This window comes from Acinonyx jubatus, chromosome B4 (genome assembly GCF_027475565.1).
Source record: "Acinonyx jubatus isolate Ajub_Pintada_27869175 chromosome B4, VMU_Ajub_asm_v1.0, whole genome shotgun sequence".
Lineage (NCBI taxonomy): Eukaryota > Metazoa > Chordata > Mammalia > Carnivora > Felidae > Acinonyx > Acinonyx jubatus.
Window position 1 is genome coordinate 40,199,409 of NC_069387.1, and position 22,439 is coordinate 40,221,847.

Below are 22,439 nucleotides of genomic sequence, written 5' to 3' on the forward strand. Positions count from 1 at the left end.
ACACTGTATGTTAACTGACTTGAATTTAAATTAAAAAAAAAAAAAAAAAAAGAATGGAATTAAGTGTATCTACTATCCACCCAATCTGAAGACAGATATGTCCCTGAAAATAAATTCCCAATTTATTTAGCATCCCAATCCTTTCTTTTTAAGTTTTTATTTATTTATTTTGAGAGAGAGAGAAAGAGACAGAGCGCGTGTGCGAGCGCACGAGCCTGACATTGGGCTCGAACTCACAAACCCTGAGATTATAACCAGAGCCAAATTCAAGAGCTGGATGTTTAACTGACTGAGCCACCCAGGCACCCCTAACAGCCCAACCCTTGAAGCACAATTGCCGTAGCTAAAATGGGAGGTGGGAGGCCTGGAGCTCTGGTGCTTTGTCTCTTTGCTGGATCGAACTGGCTCTTGCATTGCTGGTGTTGCCAAGATACTAGCCTAACAGTGCCGCAAGCCAGGAGTCAGGACACTCTACTGGCTTCAAAGGGCTGTAAACTACCGGCAACTTCATTCCTTGTACTAGCCCCCTGCTTCCTATCTGGCAAGTGGGAAGAACAACCCTACCTCTTCTTCCTTCTGGAGGAGAATCATGAGGACAAATAAAATATAATGCATTGTATTTAGTCCCTCAGAACACAGCTCCTAAAGCCACAATTTAGTCTGATTCTGGAGGTGCTCCCAGTTTCATTGTCCCATAATGTGTCTACACAGATTGCTGATTTTTCAGACCACATTTATAATTTGCAGTACAGAAAACATGATCACTGCTGTCCCAATTCAGTTTTTAATTCTTCTTGCAGTAGCCGGCCCCTAAGGCTCCTGTGTGTTCTGGGGCACTCTATTCTTGCCAGTTAAGACTGGTCAGACCCTAGAAAAAAGGGAGCAATGGTTGTGCAGGGAGAATTGTGGGTAAAATTCTGGTTTAGGGCCATTATCATCATCATCATCATCATCATCATTCCTTTAATGTTATCTGGAGATGATGATGACAAAAAAGCAGACAAGTGCATATATCCTGTGCTTGTCTTCACGACAGCAATGAGGCTAATGCTCTTGATGCTGGTTTGGAAGTGGGTGGTTTAATGATGGAAGGGAGGACCCAAGTGTGAATCCCAAAGTGGGAGAGTCTCCTGAGTCTGTCTGCCTCTACCTGCCTTGCTGGTACTGAGGAGGAGCGGAGTTGCCAGGCGCCCTTGGGAGAGGATGATGCGGTGGTATCCAGGTGTGTCTACTGGGAACGCTAAGTTTTGGAAACGCATCAGTCTCCATCTCCTCCCATAGGCCATGAAAGGGGATGGAAACAACTTGCAAGAGAGTGCTGCTGGGGCACCAGGGTGGCTCAGTCGGTTGAGCGTCCGACTTTGGCTCAGGTCATGATCTTATGGTTCATGAGTTCAGGCCCTGCGTCCGGCTCTATGCAGATAATCTCAGAGCCTGGAGCCTGCTTCGGATTCTGTGTCTCCCTCTCTCTCTCTGCCCTCCCTTGCTCGTGCTCTGTCTCTCTTGCTCTTGAAAATAAAATAAAAAATTTTTTAAAAGTAAAGTAAGAGAGTGCTGCTTAGAGGTCATTTTAATAAAACCAGCACCCAATATGTTTTGTGTATCAGCAGGGGTTTTGACTGCAAAGAACAGAAGCCACTCAAGCTAGCTAAAATGAAAGCAGGTTTATGGGAAAGGCAGGGAATCTCTCAGAAATGAAATGCAGGAGATGCAAGGGGGCACAGTGGTCATACAGTGTTTCTCTCCATTTGTCCCATGAGCCCCCGTCTCTGCTTCTCTCTGCCCATCAGTTCCAGCTCCTCATTGCAGGCAGACTGCTTCTGGGAGGAAGTTTTGCTTTCTCATAAATTTTGATTGCACGTGTCTTTATTGAGTCTGGCTGCAGCTCAACATGGCTCTGCAGGTCCGGGGTTCATCCCTGTCTAATCTGACTTATTCAGTCTTTGTTTTCCATAGATTAACTTCTCAGGAAGAAAACTGATGGGCTCAGCTCAGCCTATGAACTGGGTCCTCTGTCCAATTAGTAAAGGGGTTTTCTTGCTCCTTTCTGGGATCCCCCCGCCCCTACCTCCCACCCTGATTGCTCCTGGCAATGCCCAGCCCCTCTGCGCCCCTTACCGACCGGCAGTTGTCCTCACAGGGCTTCTGGGAGCACTGGGCCACACGCAGACCCATCACAGCATCTTCCATGTCGGTGCAGGTGCACACGTCACAGCCCTCCTCCCAGAACTGGCCCACAGGGTAGATGGTGCCTCGGTGGACACACACCTGCAGACACAAGGCTTCTGTGAGCAAGCTCGTTCCGTTTGTTCAAACAAGAGGTTAGTAAGCACCTGCTATGTGTTGGAAGGTGCCGTAGGTGCTGAAAACAGCAATATATAAAGCCAACATGGTCTCTGCCCACCTGGAGGGATGTTTATCAAGTACGTTTCCTCTTCCCTTCCCTGCCCACCAGCCTTAGAGAGCCATGGCTGGCATACCCTGGGAGGGGCCCCTGGTGGGTCCTTCTTGGACCACAGGCTCAGAAATAACTCACTGGCTGCCTTAATCCAGTTTTATCACTGCCTTAACTGCATTTAATTCCTTCCTATGTCACGCAGAAAACTGTTCCCTAATCCTCAGACCCAGTAAAGTCGCTGGACTTAGCACCCATCCACACATAGCCCTCTGTTCCCATCAGAAGTGGACTGGAGGTGAGTGGAGGCTATGAATGGGTATTCCCTTGAGGCCCGCCCATAACAAGGAGGCACAGAGAATGGGAATACGTTTGAGAGACGAGGGATCCTGCTCGGAAGAACTATAGGCTACAGAAGGGATGTGGGAAATGAAATTACAAAGGTAGATTGGGATCAGAATATGTAAAGCCTGGGATGTACATGCTACACAGTACTCAGACTTTACTCTGTAGGAATGAGGCACTAAGGAATCATGACACTTAATGACAGTTTTGACATTAATCCCAAGTCTTCCCTTTGAAGCCATGAACAGGTCTCCACCCTCATTCATATCATAGCCGTACAAGTATTTATAAGCCCTTGTCCTTTAGCTACTCTGTCTTCCAGCTTCTGTATAATGAACTTACGGAATGGAACCCCTGATTCTTCTATCAAGAAGCCTGCTGGAAAATGTTACCACCCAAAAATTCACTTCCAGGAATCTATCTCAAAAGATGCAATGCCCAAAATACAAAATGACAGGTTTTGTTACAGCATTATTTGTTACAGCATTATTAGTAAATATGTTACTCTGCCATGGTATTTCGTATAACAAAATAGCAAACCAAAAAGGAAGTAAATGCAGGGGCGCCTGGGTGGCTTGGTCGGTTAAGCGTCTGACTTCAGCTCAGGTCATGATCTCAAGGTCCGTGAGTTCGAGCCCCGCGTCAGGCTCTGTGCTGACAGCTCAGAGCCTGCAGCCTGTTTCAGATTCTGTGTCTCCCTCTCTCTCTGACCCTCCCCCATTCATGCTCTGTCTCTCTGTCTCAAAAATAAATAAATGTTAAAAAAAAAGGAAGTAAATGCAACCCCTAAAAATGGAAAACACGCTGAAATATCTGATTAACTAGATATTTCCACTAGAGCAGTGGGAAAATCACACAAGGGAAATAATTATTTCAAATAACTTTAAAACCCAGTATTCTGACTATATATCCCTGATGGGCTATATTCCTATGATAAAGAACGTGTTAGCAATAATATTGGCATTGTTATTTTTGAGATTATTATAGGCATATTGTAACAGAAAGCAAATAAGTAATTATATTAATCATGCTAGGAAACCGCAACTTAGAAGTGGTACAAGTATAAATCGAAGAAGTTAAGTAAAACCTTAGAATAGAATTGGAATCCAAAATATCATAACGAATGCATGAGTTTCATCCTCTTTAAAAATACATTTCCACGCTCTATTCACCAAAAAGTCTGGAGGCAATGACACCCTGCAAGCAGGAAGCATCCAGGGAAAGATAATCGAGGCCTCTCTCTGGCATTCATTCTGGGACTCGCCCTTAATAATCCAGCCACTGCAACTATGCCCAGGTCTCCCTGTGACAATTCTGGCTCATGATAGCTCATCTTGGTGGATCTGTCCCCATAATACTGCCATTTGCATTTAATAGCTGTACCATCCCTTGACACTTCATTGTATTCCGTTTCTGGACTGTTGTCTTCCATATGCTAGCAAGATCATAAGAGATCATAACAGAGTCTTACATTTCTCCCATAACACCTAACAAAGCACCAGCTTTGATAGAACATAGTTGTTGCTCGGTAAAAATTGGATGGATGGATGGATGGATGGATGGATGGAAGGATGGATGGAAGGATGGATGGATGGAAGGATGGATGGATGGATGGAAGGAAGGAAGGAAGGAAGGAAGGAAGGAAGGAAGGAAGGAAGGATAGATGGAGGGAGGGAGGGAGGGAGGGAGGGAGGGAGGGAGGGAAGGGAGGAAAGGAGGGAGGGAGGAAGGAAGGAAAGACTGGTAGACGGATGGTCACATGAATGAATTGATAGCAATTAACAAATAAGTAAACTATACCTAGTCCCTAAATAATTCATGCAATTATATTATTTCCTTAGCTAACCTATAAAATAAGCTCTTTAAAGATATGGTCCATGTCCTATACCTTGCTTGTAACCTTAGCACCTCGTCATGCTGAGAACATTCTAGGTTCTCTATAAATATCTCCCAAACTAATTAAATGTCCGTTTAGACTGTGATGCAATGCTGGCAGCTCCCCACTATTAAAGTGCTCAGCTTGGGCAGGAAAGGAGGCTCAGGTAGGCAAACGTTTCCTAAGGAACAAGTGTTTGGCCATCTTCCCAGCCAGAACTCAGTGGCCCCTACCTTGTCAGGGAAGCAGGTTGTCGTGGTGCAGCCACAGTCGTTGGTGACAGTGGAGGCCAGGTACCCCAGTGGGCAGCTCACCGTGGAATTGACGCAGCTGCAAGCACACTCATACTCATCACAACACTGGGTCTTCCGAAGGGTGGGCGTCCGGTGTGGGGGGCAAGAGGGCGGGGACTCCCTTCTGCACTCGTCCTTCCTGCAGGCTGAGTGATGGGCACAAGGTGAGGCTCCAGCCCCACACGGGATAGTGCACATAGCCAGGGGTCCTAAGTATTTGAGCTATGATAGAAGATCCCGGGGAACTCCAGACCCACAAAATTAAATCAGAAACTAAGTCCCAGCCCAGGGGCTATAAGATGTTCAATCATACCAAAAAGCAGTTAGTCTGCAGAAAAAATAGGAACATTAATCAAAAGGAGAAATGTGAAGCTAGGAATTCTAATGGAGGAGAAGTAAAGGCTGCTTGGTCTCCATTCCATAAAGAGGTAGGGTCCTTCCAGCTTTTGATTCTCAGAGACAGCAGACATTGAGTCTCCAAGACCCAGACAGGCGTGGGCATACCATGCACTGGTAAGCATTCTTTTTTTTTTTTTTAATGTTTATTTATTCATTTTTGAGAGCAGGGGCAGAGAGAGAGGGAGAGAGAATCCCGAGAAGGTTCCATGCTATCAGCATAGAGCCCAACGCAGGCCTTGATCTCATGAACCATGACATCATGACCCTAGCCAAAATTGAGAGTTGGGACGCTTAACCGACTGAGCCACCTGGGCACCCCAAAATTCTTATGTGCTGGTAGCTTATGTGACCCATTCCCCACCTCCATACCTAGAACAGTACCCTGCAGTTTCAGGTCCTCCAACAATGTTGAACAAAAAAACGCTAGCAATCCTGTCAAATCCACAGTGTCATTTTATAAATCCCAATCCCATCCCTGTGTCCTCTGCGTCTTTCCAACTTCCTTCAAATAGGATGAGGTCTCCTCCCTCCCTCCAGGCCTTACATCTAGGAGCTCAAGTGAGATTCTAAAACAAGGGGACAGGAACTCCTCTGGACATAAAGTGGGTATTCTCACAGACTAAATATGGAATTCTGTTCCTTAACATGCCTTGGTTTAGTCCAACTCTGTGGATAAACATACGAGAGGGAATGAATGAATTTGTTTGGGAAGAAGATCCAGTGGTAAGGACAAACCAAGGGACGTTCCCACCCCCCGGGGGTGTCTGGGAGAATGGGAGCAAGTAAAGATTGAATCTGGAGGCCTCTCCATCTGCCCAACTGTCTTCATGCAGCCCAAGAGGGAGGTGCCTGTTGCTGTGCCCACATCCGGTTCACCTGCAAGCAGCACACGGCTGGGGAGATTCAATCCTGGTGTGACCTTAACCCCTCCACTCCAGATGTACCTGAAGCCCAGACTCAATGAACTGGAGTACAGGACGCCTTCCCCTGGCCAGGGGAGAGTGGCCGCACCACCCCCTCGTCATCTGCAGAGGCTTTACCACATGTGAAGTTGGGTCTGCACTCGCCGGGATTGGTCAGGGTCATCTGGAGGCCACCTTCACAGGGAGGCACCAGTGGCACATCACAGCTCGACAGGTCACACACTGAGGCCAGGAAAGAGAGATGCCCACTCAGAAGTCAGCAAGGTCACTCACTATTGTGAGTGGCACCTGACATTTCTATTCCTACAGACTTCTACTGCTTTGGGTGCAGGAGGAGGATGAGGACAAGGAGGAGGAGGAGAAGGAGGAGGAGGAGAAGGAGGAGATATAGGTGGCGATAGAGAAGGGGGGAAGAGATAGATAGACAGACAGACAGACAGATCTAGAGTCATATTATAAGCTCATGTTGATTCCTCTTGTCACTGCTGGGACTTCCAGATCTCAGCCAAGCCCTCTCAAACCCTCTGGGCCTTGTCTGGTCTTCTGCAAGGTGGGAAGTCTACCATCCAGGGTCAGTCTCAAGATATCATGAAATAGCAAAGGCAAAGTGTCTGGCACATCATAGAAGCTTAATAACATCCATAAAATGAGGGGCTTGAACTAAATGAGGCCCCAGTTCTCTCTCCTGTTAATATTCTAAGACCTATTTTACGACACAAAGTTTTCTCAAGACACGTCTCCCTCCACGTAGGACTTCTATTTATGCCTGATAAATTTCATCAGCATAAATAAATGTCTCAGATTATTTCATTCTTTTTTAGATTGCTGGGCTGTCTCTTGTTCTGTTTGCTCTCCCTCAAAGATCTGCACCACTGCACATTTGGCACGCCTGTACTTTATGTCTTCATCCGTACAATTAATAAACACATTGGACAGGACAGCGGCGGGGCACTGGAGATTTCCTGTCATGTTAACCATAATTCCATCAGCTCTGGATTCGTTTCATTACACTATTTATTCAGCCCATTACTCACCATGCAGTTTGCAAGCCTGTAATGAAACCCTTTGACGAATAACTTGCTGAAATCAAGGTGCCCTGTGGGTGGCCTTCTGTGTCTAGTATCCTCAGAATGTTATTAAAAGGCAAATGGGTTACTTTGGCATGGCTTTTTCTTCAGTAAATCTCTGCACCGCCCCCCGCCAGTGATGACTCCATTCTTTTTTTTAATGCTTTCAAATTTCACATTTAATAATTCACTGCAGAATTTTCCCAGGAAGCTACCTTCCAGAAGTTATTTTTGCCATTTTTTGGAAAATCCAATCACCCCTCATCCACCTCCTTTCAAGTACCCTGTGCCTGAGCACACACGCGCCTTTCGGCACCTGCTGGGTGGGTCCCCTGGGGCCGGGCACATACCACACTCATACTCCGGGCAGCACTGCTCTGCACTCTGGCGGAGGCGGGCCACTTCACAGGGGCCACATGTGGGAGCTGAGAGAGAATGTCACAGAGATCAGAGAAACCAATAATGTTGCAGCCTGCAGCCTGCAAAAAGTCACAGACTCCCGTCCCCTGAAAACCAGCACAGGCCCTGCATGGGAGGCCCACCAGGAATCAGGCTGAGGGGCCTCGGACAAATGAGTCTCCCCAGGGTGTCCTGGTGGCCCCCTCAAATGTGCCTTCCAGGAGACTCTGCATCTGAAGGCCAAGGTGGGGCCAGGGGGGCAGGGTTAACCTCTGAGCATATCTACTCCAGGTACAGAAAAGGGGACCCTGAGCCCAGTGAGGTAAAGAAGTGTAGGGCAGGGTGAGGAAATGGACGTTTGTATCTGGCCCACCAGGTTTGCAGACAGGTGGCTATGGCCCAAGGGAGTCCTTCCTCCAAGAGCAGCCAGGAGTGGGGAGCTCACCTCTGGCGGTGGGGCAGGGCTGTGTCGTACAGTTGACCTTCCGCCCACTGAGGCACATGCAGATCTGGCAGGGCTGGTGGGATGGGACCCAGGTTTCCAGGAACTGAAGGAAAACACAGTTCAGGGAGGGCCCAGGACACTGGGGGCACAAAGCCTCGGAGGCCATAGAAGTCGGTCCCCCCACCTCTGGCTCGGTCTCCCCTCAGAGGGCAGTGCCTGAGCCCGGCCTCCGTACAGTTGAACACACACAGGCTGAAAGGCAGTATGAGGCTCTGGGAGAGGCGGTCCCTGCCACCGCACAAACTCCAGGGATGACGAACTACAGACTGCAGAAAACCCTCCAGTGCGGCCATCTCTGGCAGCTGCGCTAAAACTAAGCAAGGTGAGAAGATGAGGATTCCCGTGCCACGCGGCTGGCCATTTCCCCAGCCAGAGTTGGGGTGTAGCTTGAGAAACAGACTCCATTTACTTGTGGAGTTGACAAGACATGGACGGGGCAGGAAGAGCAGAGGGGAGGGCAGCAAGACTCTGAGACTCGTCACGCCGTTGGGACTGGGAGTGGCTGAGACCAGAGGGCAGTCTCTCAGATGAGGGTTCCCTCAGCCCGTGAAGCAGCTTTCCCAGAGTTGGCAGGCGGCCCCACTGCAGGAGGGCCGTGAGGTCAGGGAGACCTGAACTCCTACTTGGGCCTCGCTCCCCGGGCCGGTTTCCCGCCCACGAAAGGGAGGGCACTCAGGCCTCCTCACAGGACAGCTATGGCAGGGCAGACTGTGACCAGCACGGACAGGGACCGGACCACAGAGCCGGGAGCAGGCATCCCTCTACACTCAGCCAGTGAGTCACATTCAGAGTTAAAATGAAATTCACCTTAAATTACCTGCCCCTGAATTAACACACCCTTATCCAGTAGCTCAAAGACCTCTAACAAATTCCCAGGTCAAGAAGGTTTTATTTATTCCATCTGCTTCCATGGCCAGCAATCAGTCAGCCGAGAAGAAGGGAGATCAGAGGTCTTCAAGGAAAACACCCTTCCCCCAAGCTGCCGGTCCTCCTCCAGGACCTCTTACCTGTGACCCTTAACACCTTCCCTTCACTCAGTAAGTAATAACAGCCAACATCTAAAGAGCATATGCTATGTACCATGGTTTTATGTACTTTATATAAATGACTTTTTTTTTTATTTTTAATGTTTTTATTTATTTTGTTAAGTTTATTTATTTTGAAAGAGACAGGAACAGCGTGAGCAGGGAGGGGCAGAGAGAGAGGGAGACAGAGAGAATCCCAAGCAGGCTTCACGCTGTCAGTGCAGAGCCTGATGCGGGGCTAGAACTCACGAACCGTGAGATGATGACCTGAGCCGAAACCAAGAGTCAGACAATCGACTGAGTCACCCAGGCGCTCCTATAAATGCCTCATTTAATCCTCACTGCAGCCCTCTAGTGAGGATATTTTTACCATCCCCACTTGTCAAAGGAAAAAGCTGGCACCTGCTTAGGGTCACACCATCACAGCTGCAGAGCTTGGATTTGAGCCCAGAACCCATCTTTTTAACACCATGCTCTACTGCCTCCCACCAAGAACTAGCATTAAATAGGTTCAAGATACCTTTCTAAGAACTTAACATTTATTCACTTTATATTCCTTACAATACCCCTATCAGGTAAGTACTGGCATTATCTACACTTACAAACGATGAAATGGAGACACAGACAAGGAACTTGACCAGGTGCTACATCCCAGGATTTGAACCTGGCATTCTGGCCCCAGACACCACATGCTTTCTGTACTAACTACAGCTGCCTCTCTCTTTGGTAATCACACTGCCTGCCATGGGCAGGTCACACTGCTGGGGGGCGCTGCAGGAGTAGTGGGGACCAAATACACACACGCTCCCAGCCTCAAATGGCTGACACTCAAATTGAGGAAATAAGACTCACCGATGAAAAGTTGAATGAGATAAAAGAACTGTGATACATTCACAGCATGGCATGTGACTCAGCCATGGGAACAAACTATGGAAACATGCAACATGGATGGATCTCCAAGGTATCATGCTGAGTGAAAGAAGACAGGCAAAAAAGGAGCACCCCTTGCATGATTCCATTTATGGAAAATTCCAGAAAATGTAAACGAATCTATAGTGACAGAAAGCAGAGCAGTGGCTGCCTGGGGGTGGGAGATGGGGGTTGGGGATGTATTAAAAAGAGGCATAAGGAAACTTTTGGGGCTGATGGCAATGTTGATTATCTTGATTGTGGTGATGGGTGTGTGCATACATCAAAACTCATCAAATTGTACACTTTACATAGGTACTGTTGACTGCATGTAAACTATACCTCAATAAAGCTGCTTTTAAAAATGAGAAATAGAGGGGCGCCTGGGTGGCACAGCCGGTTAAGCGTCCAACTTCAGCCAGGTCACGATCTCGCGGTCCGTGAGTTCGAGCCCCGCGTCGGGCTCTGGGCTGATGGCTCGGAGCCTGGAGCCTGTTTCCGATTCTGTGTCTCCCTCTCTCTCTGCCCCTCCCCCGTTCATGCTCTGTCTCTCTCTGTCCCAAAAATAAATAAACGTTGAAAAACAAAAATGAGAAATAGAAAAAAAAAATGAGAAATAGAAGAGCCACAGCAGTGCAAAAGAAATGTTCACAGATGCTGGGGTGCTCCAGGAAGGCCCCACAAAGATGCACCTGTGCTGAGTGGGAAGGACCCAGGCAGAGAAAAGGAAAAGGGATTCCATGTGGGAACGGAAGACAGAACATCCTTGCAGTCACCAGACAACCGTAGAGGCCTTCACTGTCAGCTCCAGGGGGCTGTGTTTAACTTGGAGGATAACTGCAGCCCAGAAGCTCTGTGAGCAGGACCCTGCCTCAAAGAGAAGAGTGTCAGATATGAACAGCCCTGGTGACAGTGAGCAGGATGGAAAAGGGAGGGACTAGCACAGGAAACCAGGGCTCTTTTAGGGGCTGGGAAGGTCCCAGGAGGCACAGGGTGCTGGCCTCAGAGGCCTGGGAATGGAAGGAGGAGGGGGACCTCTCACATCTCCCCAGGCCTCTCTCTCTGTTCTGCCTCTTTCCTGCTTTTTGCACTGACAGGGATGCAAAGAAAATGGCAAATCAAGGGATCTATGTTTACATATTTAAATGGCACAGGTGATGAAAGAAGAAAGGAGAGGATCATATTTTTTATATGTCTTGGGGTTTTTTCCCCTTATTTTTTAAATTTTTTAATAGTTTTTTTAAGTTTATTTATTTTTTTAGAGAGAGAGACAGAGTGCAAGCAGGAGAAGGGCAGAGAAAGAGAGAGAGGGAGACAGAATCCGAAGCAGTCTCCAGGCTCCGAGCTGTCAGCACAGAGCCTGATGTGGGGCTCAAACTCACAAACCACAAAAGCATCACCTGAGCCACAGTCGGACACCTAACCAACTGAGCCACCCAGGCGCCCCTCCTCTTTTTAAATGTGAACTTTAGATATCTGAAGTCAAGAATAAATAATACAACTTTCCCATGATCCTGAGAGTGGACAACACCACAATAGATGACCAAAATCAGGTGTTAAACCTCCTTTTCCAGAGATTTTCATTTCCCCAGGAAGCTTTAATGAGGCGTGCTGGAGGCAGGGGACAGAGTCTATGGCTCCTGAAAAAGATCTTTCTGGCTAATGCTTAACTAAAAGCACCAGCAGCCCCCGCAGCTGCCCAACCTGTCCGGTTATGCAGCAAACACAGCACCAGGGGGCACTCTTGCACCAGGACAGGCCAACCCCAGCCAGTCCTGTCTCACCGACAGGGTTCCAGGGTGGGGCGTGACTATTTCCAGGAGAGAACAGGCATGTGAGCCAGCTGGTAAGAGAAAACTCAAGTCTTCAAAGCCCCAGGTCAGAGAAGGGACACAGCAAGTCACCATGCACCATCCACCACAGCCAAGGACCTGAGAGGAGATGCAGGTAAAATGTAAGCACTGGGCTGACACGGAACAGCGGAGACCAGGGGGGAAACGCAGGCTCCAGGAGCTCCGTCCTGATGGAGGCAGTCCTTGCTGCCCCGCACAGCCCCCAACCACAGAGGGACAGCTGGTGCTAGGCCCTGGATCCCCTCTGAGCCGGCCACAAAGGCTCACGTGTTTACACTGCGTTTTGTAAAATAAACAAGAGCTATGGAAACTGGTAAATATTTTGCCCTTCCGAAGTTACCACCAGAGATTTATACCCTGGATTATTTCCCTGAAGAAGAGTTGTCTAGGCTTTATTTTTCTGTTAAAGAAATTTCATTTCATGGAAATGTCCTTCATGTTAGATTTTTATTCTTTCCCTGCTTTGCATGGAAAAATGGGAATTGCAAGGAGCCTGATAAGATATTTGTTTTCATCCATTTAAACTATATTTTCTGAAATAAACTGAAACTGGCTTTGTTCCCTTCATAGTTTTTGATTAACTAATTTTAATGTCCCTTGGTTCTGAAATATATTTGAGAGACTGTTTCTGTGTCCAAAATATTGCACTATTTGGAAGCATTCTTCACACAACTCAAATGCATATTCCAATGTGTTGGGCAGAAGGTGAGGGGACCAGTGAGGAGAAATAGAGTCAGAGGGGGTGGGTGGAGACACTAAGATAAAGTTCACAAGCTTCTAGCTCTCCACACCCTACAGCATAAGGACAGTCACAGAGCCAGAACTGCTTTGCAAACTTGAGCTTCCTTCTCATCACAGAATGCCAAAGAAGAGGGTAGGGCCCATTTCTGCCGCTCTCTGAGAGTACCTTACCACTAACAGCAAATCTGGCCTGAAACTACCACCGGGTGCTGGCACCACACATAAATGGTTCGTAACCTTCGAACCCAGCAGGAGGGCATCCAGGAGCTGTGCAGATCAGGGACAGCAAGGTAAGGTTTTATTTACTTGTTTTGGAGAGTAAGATGATACAGGTAGTTACTTCAGTCGGCAAGGTCAAATACAGCAATACAGGATGAGTGGTCCATCTTCACCCTCCTAACTCATCTACTTCACGATGAGAACAAATGGGGTCCACTCAGATAAAGCCCAGTGAGAAAACAGAGCAGATGAGAGCCATCCAGTAATAGCTGGATGATCGCCCACGCATACATGAAAACATAGTTAGCTCGAAGTGTAGCTCGCAGTTCCAAGGGTATCAATGGCAGGGCTAGAACATTATGGGATGACCTAGTGTGGTGGATAGGAATCCCAGCATAATCTCCTCATGCCATCTGAGCCTCAGTGTCCTCACCTATTCAATGGTACATGTAATAATGACCCTATGGGGTTTGGGGGAGAATCAAGGGAAATGGTCCATTTCCTGTCTTACAATGTCAGGGAGAGAATAGTGTAGTTATTGAAATTATTGTTTTTGTCATTCTCTAGATTGGTCAGCTAGCTCTACCATGAGTTCTCTGAGCTGTGATTAAATCTAGTAAGTCACCTCAGCTGGTCCACTCAGTGATAAAAGTCCTCCCTGGTAATGATGGAGATGTTAGATCTTGGGTGTAGTCCCTGATCAGAGAATACACTCTCCTTTGCTGGAAGCCAGATCTGTTCTCCCTGTACCATGCTCTGTAGTATCACTATCAGAGATGAAGGACAGGACCACCGCACACATTCACATGTGCACAGACAGACACTACCCAGATACTACAAATGTACATTTTGTCACCTTTGAAGACATGACCGCCATCTCAGGCCAAGATGGGGGAGACTCTGGTAAATATTCTTTCAAAATAGACTTGACAAATTCTAAGGGGCTAAAAGAATTAACTACTCAATTAATTACTCAATTACTCAATTCCCAAGCAAATGAGCCCAAAGAAGACCTAGCAAAAATGTGTTTTCATACATCGGAAAGAGCACACTCTTTGCAGCCAGAGTTTTAAATACTGAGTCTAATTCTCACCTCCATCATTTACAAACCGTGTCCATGGGCAAAGTAAGCTCTTTAAGCCTTGGTTTTCTCTTAAAATGTTTGTTAAGTCTTTATAAGATGATGTAAGACATCCCAGTGTGTTCTGTGGAACCCTGATCCAAGAGGATGCCATACACACACAGACACACATTTGCTCACTTGGCCACACACACAAGTTCCACGGTCAGATAAGTTTGAGAAGCAAAATCCCTCCTAACCACTGGCACTATACATTAGTGCATGAAAAGCTCTACCGAGTCCTACAATAAAGAAACCTATTTAGCTAGTGCTCTTTAAGCTCTCTTGACCACAGGTAACTGTTAATACCCTGCAAAACACACCTTGAAATAATGCTGAGATAATGAATATACAGTGCTTAGTACAATGCAAGGTATACATATATCTTCATAATAGCAGACATCACCATGTAAAATATTCTCTCCCCATCCCCTTCTGGGTTCCTATAGCTTTCCCCTTACATGAATATAATGACGATAACAGTAGGAGTACTTGTAGTAATGTGTTGTTAATACTCTGGGGGGTTTTCACACAGCTGCTATATGACAGACCCAGGATTTGAACCGAGATGTATCTGGCTCCAAAGCCATTATGCCAAACTGCTTCCCTATCCTTCAATGATCCCCTTAAGAGTTGACCCTTGCTGCCACAGTTTGGGGGGTGGTGTGGACAATCACTGGTGAACACTTCACCCTACTGACCCGAAACAGAAGCAGCCCCACAGGAGGTAAAAGGCCAGGGCTCCTACCTGGTGCCGGACTCCATCCTCACTGACACACTGGGTACAGGCCTCCTCGGGGACACAGCTACCTTCCAGCAGGACTTGATGTGGGGGGCAGAAGCAGCCTTCTGAGGGATGGTCCCCACAGGAGCTCGTATTGCCCTCACAGAGCCGGGGGCAGCCACGCTCACAGTGGTTATACATCAGGGATGGTGGGCATGACATAGCTACAAACAGAGAATGAGGTCACACTCAGCCCACACCAACAGGGAAACAGAGGCACAGCTGATTCAAAGAGGTTGATGATCTGACAAATGTGCTGGGGTGGAAATGACTATTTCTACCCATTTTTATTCTCTCCGTTTTCCATAGAAATAGACCTTGAAGCTAGACACACGACCACAGCATAAAGACTACATTCCCCAACCTCCCTTGCAGCTTAACGTAGTCATGTCACTAAGTCCTGATTTTTTTTTCAAGGAGAATCACTTAATTCAGTACCATTCGAACTTTTTTGACAATGAATATAGTAAGAAATACATTTTACATCATAGACCAGGAATAGATAGATAGATATCAAGTAAGTTTCACAGAATACTGCATAGAATGTGCTCTATTTTCTATCCTAGTCTATTCTTTTTTTTTAACTTTTTTTGTTTCAAATTTTTATTTAAATTGTAGTTAGCTAACATATAATGTAATATTGGTTTCAGGACTAGAATTTAGTGATTCATCATTTACACATAACACCCAGGGCTCATATCAACAAGCGCCCTCCTTAATGCCCATCACCCATTTAGCCCACCCCCCCCACCCACCTCCCCTCCAGCAACCCTCAGTTTGTTCTCTATAGTTAAGTCTGTTATGGTTTGCTTCCCTCTTTTTCTTTTCCCTTCCCATGTTCTTCTATTTTGTTTCATAAATTCCACATGTAAATGAAATCATATGGTATTTGTCTTTCTCTGACTGACTTCTTTCACGTAGCATAATACGCTCTAGCTCTATCCACATCATTGCGAATGGCAAGATTTCATTCTTTTTGATGGCTGACTAATATTCCATTATATATATACATACCACATCTTTTTTTCCCTTTTTTTTTCCTTCGAAGATTTTATTTAAATTCAAGTTAGTTAACATATAGTATAGTATTGGTTTCAGGAGGAATCTTTTTAAAAAGACATCTCTCCATATCCTTTGTCCTTTTTCCCTTCTTCCCTCATGCTGCCATTTGGAACCTGGATGTGATAGCTAGAGCTCCATCTTTAACCATAGGGAAAAAACACGCCCAAGTGAGAACAGAGCAAAAAACTAGAGCCCAGTTTGAGACCCAGAAAGAGCTGGAGCCACCTCCCTCTGATCAGTTGTGTGACAGAATTTTCCTTGTCTGTTAGTTGAGTCAAACTTAGCCCTAACTGATGATGTTAGCCTGTATATCCTTGGGAAGAATTATGGGTCTTTATTTTAAATACAGGTGCATTTATTCCTTTAAAAATCCTCTTAAATTAAATAAGGAATCCACAGCTATGAAGAGTTGCCTGGAGAAAACCTACAAGTTGATTCACTTGTCTGACTCTGGCCCTGCTCAACCCCTTCCTAATGTTCTCATGGTGCCAAGGCAGGGGGCAGGACTGTCTAAGGATTTAGAGCACCAAGCATTTTCCTGTGAATGCACAATAAGTAGCCAGGGGTAGACAAAGAAATTAGTATGTAGAAAAGGACTGTGGCTAACTCAGAAACTATCATTTGCTCCTTGATCTATAGGCAGGTTGAAAGGAGACTCTACCATCTAATGGACTCAGAACACCAGGGCTGGAAGGAACCCAGGGATTGTCTAGGCCCATGATCCTATTCTGAGATGCAGAAAGCAAGGTCCAGACAGAGAACAGCTGGTCACCTGCTGAGCTGGGACTAGGGTGCCCAAGTCCTCCAGCCACAGGTGAGATCTGTAACAACTCTAGGATAATAAACTCCGAGACTCTGAGATGTTTGCATATATTGATTTCCCTCCAGAAAAAGTCAGGGATCATATTCAGTAACTGAGGGTGCTGAAGTTCAGTGTTCTTGTCACTCCAGCACCCCCTGAGGCATCTGATTCATCATGGTACCCCCCACATGTTAAATGATAAATGCCAAGTCCAAGTAGGGGAACTGAACTTGGGGAGGTATCTACACTAGCAATCCCGTGGTATCTGTTATTAAGACATGTCTTAATATTGAGTGGCAAAATCCACTCACACTTCAAAACCCTGCTCAGGCATGGCTTACTCTGTGAGCGTTTGCTAAACCTGGTGGAATTTCAAACTCAATATGGCTGGTCATTCTGTACTTTGCTGATGCCTATAGGTGTCTGATACATTAAAGTCACATCTGTCTGAACTGTAGAAATGCCTTCATTTGCACAGAAATCCTGCACTCAAATGACTTAAACATCTACCATCTTATTTGATCCTAAATGGGATCCTACATAATAGGAAAAGCAGGGATTTTTATCTTTATCACCCAGAAAAAGAATGTGAGGCTCCAAGAGGTTGAGCAAGCCCATGATTAGTTGGTCTTCCCGACTTCAGGAGGACGCATGTGGAGACTCACCACAGAAATTACTCCTCCTCCAGTCAACACAGACTCCTTTGGTCCGACAGAGGTGGGCGTACAGGGCAATCGCCTCACACACTTGCTCCTGGTGGCAACTGTCCTGCTGGCACATGGCGTAAAAGGTGGCTGGTGCCAGGAGCTGATGGCATTCGGCAAACAGGGCTGAGAGGAGGAGCTGGCAGTGGGAACTGCTGGAGACAGGACACTGTTCCTCGGGAACAGGCTGGCACGTCTTCCCTGGCTGCTGTACCGTCCATTCCTGGATGAGCACCTTCCAGTCTGTGGTGACCGTGCCATCCCTCAGCATGAAGTCATTGGCCCCGTTCTCATCGCAGATCCCTATACAAATGAGGAAAGACAAGATTGTTAGCCCTGGGTGCCCACCTACTGATGCTAGAGACCTGGCCGTTCTCCATCCCCACCAGAGTCTGAAACTTATAACCAACCGGACCCAGAAGCACAAGCAGCCAAGAGTCCCGAGACTAGAGCAAAGGTTTATAAATGCAAAGGGGGGACAGTCAGGAGAATGTTCTCACCACAGAGACCATACATCTTCGAAGCAAAGGTCTTGGGGCTGAGCTGCAGCTGGAACTCATTGTTTTGTGGAGTGAATGTGAAGATGTGGCCAAGATGGTTGAATCTCATCTCATACATGATGGTGCCATAGACATTGACTTCTATGTCCCCACCCACATATGGGACAGAGACCAGTCTTCCATTCACTGTCAGCTGCCCAAAGAAGAAAATGACTCATCAGTGATCATCACAATAAAGAATCTTAGAATTTCATCTTCGCTTCTTCCTGAGGTTACTGATAGTCCCTACGCTTCTGCCACATTCAACTCCAGTATCATCCACAAACTCTGATATCTGACAGCAGCTCTTCTAAGATGAAGGCTTTGCAGAGCGTGATGGGAGAACAGAGCATTACAATCCTATACAGATGGCCTGAAAGCCCAGGGGTTAAAGCCAGCCTTGAGTCTGTGTACATTCAACAGGGAAGGGCAACCCCTTCCAGATACACTGAGAAAGTTGCCTTTTGTCAGTTCATCAGGGCGGTGTCTCCAGGAGCATCTCACAGGACTATGTTAAGTCCATTTATGTATGTATGTATGTATGTATGTATGTATGTATGTATGCATGCATATTTTTGGTCACCAGGGTGAATATAATTTTTGCTGTTAAAGGTTTTGGAAGGCTTTTTATCCTTTTGATTTTAAAATTTTGGGCTTGAGCTACTCATTTAATATAGGACTAGCTATGATTTTTCAGCAATGAATGTGCATATTCAGAAATTCTTACAAAATGAGAAGAAGGTTACTACAAGTTACTTTCACATAATGAAATATTTGTGATTTCTAAATGAACAAGAAGTTGTCATATGTAGCCTTTTGTAAACAAACATTTATTTTTATCAGTGTTGCAGCTTTCCTCTCAAATTTTGGAGGCATACGTTTTGATCAGGCCCTAAATATTTTCAAAGGCCCTAATGTAGATCCTAAATATTCTCCTTTGGAAAACGCACAGGTCCTATGCACTGGGCTCATCATGCCTGCTGGGTAAACAGCTCTGGTGTCTCTCCCAATTTTCTGCCTGCACCAGAAACCAGCACTAGATTTGTAATGTAATGCTACCTAAAATGGATCCTTTCTTCCAAATCTGGGCCCAGAACAACATGAAATCATGCCACAAGGGAGATGAAAATAAGCTTCTCCTAAGAAGGTGGTGCTCTGCTGGTGGGGCAGAAGCTGGTGTGTCCCTAACAGACACACCAGCTAAAACCAAGTGCCACCAGAGGCTTCTTGGGGGTTCTGTTGCTGCCTTGCATGGGACCCACAGAAAGCACCTCTCACCTGCATGTCACTGTGGAGCTCAACTGAGAGGCCGTCATGTTTCACCTCAATGGACTTCATGCAGGCCTGCCTCATCTCAGGGATGCAGGCACCATTATGGAGAATCACCTCCAGGTCCTGCTCCTTGTTTTGAAAGAGGACATAGGAACAGCTGCCAGTCAGCTTGAAATTCTGTCCATCAAAGGTCACAATGTGCCGGGTAGAGCTGCCCATGCACACACCTGAACAGGGGAGAGCAAAGGATGGATGTGACATTATCCAAACTCCCACACATGCAAAGAGGCAGATGTTACCATGTTGCAAACAGATAAATAGAGTTGAGCGTAGAACGGGCCCTTTGAGGTCATGTAGTCTAACTTCCTCCTTTTTACAGATTAGGAATCTGAAATTATGAGAGGTAGAGAGAGCGGCTTAGCTAAGTAACACTTGGCCATTAAATATTTTTCTAGAGAAGGTTTAGAAGGACAAGTATCACAAAAAAACATGGAAAATTATACAACCATACTTCCAAAAAATGTTAACGTGTAAAGTGAATGATCTCCTCTATAGGGATGCTTTGGCTCAGGAAACAAAGTTAAGTTTCAGGGTTGTTATGACTTGTTGAAATCATGAGGATCTAAGTGTATCATGAGCTTATGAGCTCATTGTAAAGAAAGTTCACCTAAAGACACATGTGTCCTCTCAGCTGCCAATTTTCTAATTGTACAAGTGGCCATGTTGACTTGATCCCTTAAGAGATGATCACACGAGAGAAATATTTCTGAAGCCAAAACAAATGATTGGGTCTCCACACTCCCTCATTTGCCACTCATTCATTCACACGATCAGCAAATTCTCAAGGGTCCTGTTAAAACACCACTTGGAAACACTCATCATCTTGCATCTGCATAAGATGATTCTGTAAAACCCTCCCATGGAAGGCACCACTGCCATGCATGATTTGAAAGCTAATCTTAGACCTAAAGGAAGTTGGAGATGAGCTTTCCAGAGCATCTGTGACCACAGCTATGGTGGTGGGTAAATAAAAGCCCAAGGACTGAGAGGCAGGCTCAGTGGTCTGTGAGGCTGCACTGATGTCCCTAGCTCATACCAGGTCCAGGCAACCTCCACCTGCATCCATGGCCTGTGAGTCAAGCAGCACAGCCACTAACAAATGAAGAGCCTGGATGTACCATCTGTCAGAGCTGAGCAGCCTGCGTGGAGCTCTTCGACTCAAAATCCCCTGAGACCCGGAGCAGTCAGTCACTCCCGAGGGGCACTTGATGCCCGTGCAGCAAGTGGTTCCCAACACTCCAGCTACGGAAAGTGTCACGTCTTTAGGAGATCAGCCCCTCTGCTATGAGGATGTCACAAGTTACAGGCAAAGAAGTATTAGCTCACACGTGGCAAGCTAGTGAGAATGGCTCTGCCCAGCGTCACATAAACTGTTACCATGAAGTGGGTGCTTCAGAGCCAGAGAAACTCAAGACTGAATTCTGTTCCACCCTGTGCTTATACTGTGACCTTGGATAAATTACTTCACTTCTGTGGTCCTCTCCTATGCCCTCTGCTGTCTTTGAACTGGTAGGGAGGATTTCTGGACTATGTTTGTAAGCAAAAAAGGCAAAGCTCATTTGTGAAGAAGGATGAACCTGAAATGAATGAGACTGGTTACCTGCAGGGAACATAAGTGGAAACTAGTAGAAAGCACGGAGGGATGGGAAGAGTGGAGTGACACTCTGAATATACCTTTCTGTACATTCTCACATTTGGGGCAATGTTAGTAATTCACGTACAAGAACAAATGAATAAACTCAACAAGGATGGGGATGAGGGAAACCCAAAATGAAATACAAACAGAAACAAATTGAAATCATGGTAATAAATAACATAACTACACTGTTAGGGGAGAAACTAATCTAAATGATACAGGTGGGGTTGGGGGGAATGTACTGTGTACTAAAGGCAAAAGACAAAAAGAATTGCATATGAATACTGTACTCTTGTTAGATTTGTTTTTCATCCAGGCATTGGTTAGCAATTCTGAAACTACTTTATGTGTATTCTGGGATTAAGCCAACGTATAAATATATCGTGGATAATGAGAGCCAGACCCCTTACCGTGTGAGAGAGGGAGGTAGATATGTCAAAAGGACACAAGAGTCAAATTGAAAGGGTTCCCATTAGCCACATCTGAGACCATCAACCAAGAAAATAAATAATGCTAGTAATTGATTATACCCCATAGAATAAAATAAGAACCAATGAGCCCATATTGATACAAATAATTAACTGAATTAATCAATGACAGAGAAGGAAAAGTTCTTCCTTTCAATGGAATTCCAACTAGTAAATGTGGAGGGGATGATGGAAATCAAAAATCACTATCTGGCAAACACAATAAAAACTGTTTCAGGTGAGGATCATCAATGCATGGTAAACTTAGTGGGTAAAAGTATATTTCCATAGTTTCAAAATATCTCTGTATATGATCATTATTAATTACGAGGAGGAAAATGGTAATTTTACAGTGGAAAAATCTGGTAAATATCACCTAAACCAAGTGATCAAACTTAACGTCACCTGTAATGAGACAAATTGATATCCTGTGTCTCCTCTTGACAAACCAAAAAAGATACAGCATGTCTTCCGGGGTATTCTTAACAAAATGTGTAACCTAAATCTAACCCAAATTGAGGGACATTCTACAAAATTACTAGCCAGAACTCTTCAAAAATGTCAAGGTCATAAACATCAAAGAAATACTTAGGATCTGTTGTAGATTGAAGACTACAGAAACATGACGACTTAATGTCATGTGGGATTCTGAATTGAATCCTACCTCTGAACAAAGGACATGAGTGGGACAACTGATAAAAACTGAGTAAGATGTTTACAGGTGTACTTTATGGGTGTTAATTCCTGATTTTGATCACTATACTGTGATTATATAAGATACACCAAGCTGGGTGAAGATACTCAGGAATTCTTTGTATCATTTGTGCAGCTTTTTTTGTGAACCTGAAATTGTCCAAAATAAAAAGTTTTAAATATTTTTAATTTTAAAATGTTTTAAATGCTTAAAAAAATAGCCCAAATCTAGTTTTATTGCTTCTGATAAAAGAGAGTATAAAGAGTCAAGGTTATAAAAGGAGTCAAGAGGGGTATTGAGGGACTGGATTTAAGAAGACATTTGTTTGTACAGAGTTCCTATTGCATTGT

At 45.6% G+C, this 22,439-nt stretch overlaps 1 protein-coding gene across 2 annotated transcripts in view; it reads right to left on the reverse strand.

Annotated features, from left to right (window-relative positions):
- VWF (von Willebrand factor) overlaps nucleotides 1-22,439 on the reverse strand; it is a 137,439-nt gene that overhangs the window by 16,013 nt on the left and 98,987 nt on the right. For both annotated transcript variants that reach the window (XM_027074097.2, XM_053225737.1), the window contains exons 35-43: nucleotides 19,239-19,459; nucleotides 17,922-18,114; nucleotides 17,383-17,724; nucleotides 14,818-15,017; nucleotides 8,143-8,245; nucleotides 7,649-7,723; nucleotides 6,349-6,453; nucleotides 4,850-5,055; nucleotides 2,119-2,268 (exon numbers count right to left, since the gene is read on the reverse strand). In XM_027074097.2, coding sequence (XP_026929898.2) covers nucleotides 2,119-2,268; nucleotides 4,850-5,055; nucleotides 6,349-6,453; nucleotides 7,649-7,723; nucleotides 8,143-8,245; nucleotides 14,818-15,017; nucleotides 17,383-17,724; nucleotides 17,922-18,114; nucleotides 19,239-19,459 — 1,595 coding nt within the window. The remainder of the gene's footprint in view (nucleotides 1-2,118; nucleotides 2,269-4,849; nucleotides 5,056-6,348; nucleotides 6,454-7,648; nucleotides 7,724-8,142; nucleotides 8,246-14,817; nucleotides 15,018-17,382; nucleotides 17,725-17,921; nucleotides 18,115-19,238; nucleotides 19,460-22,439) is intronic.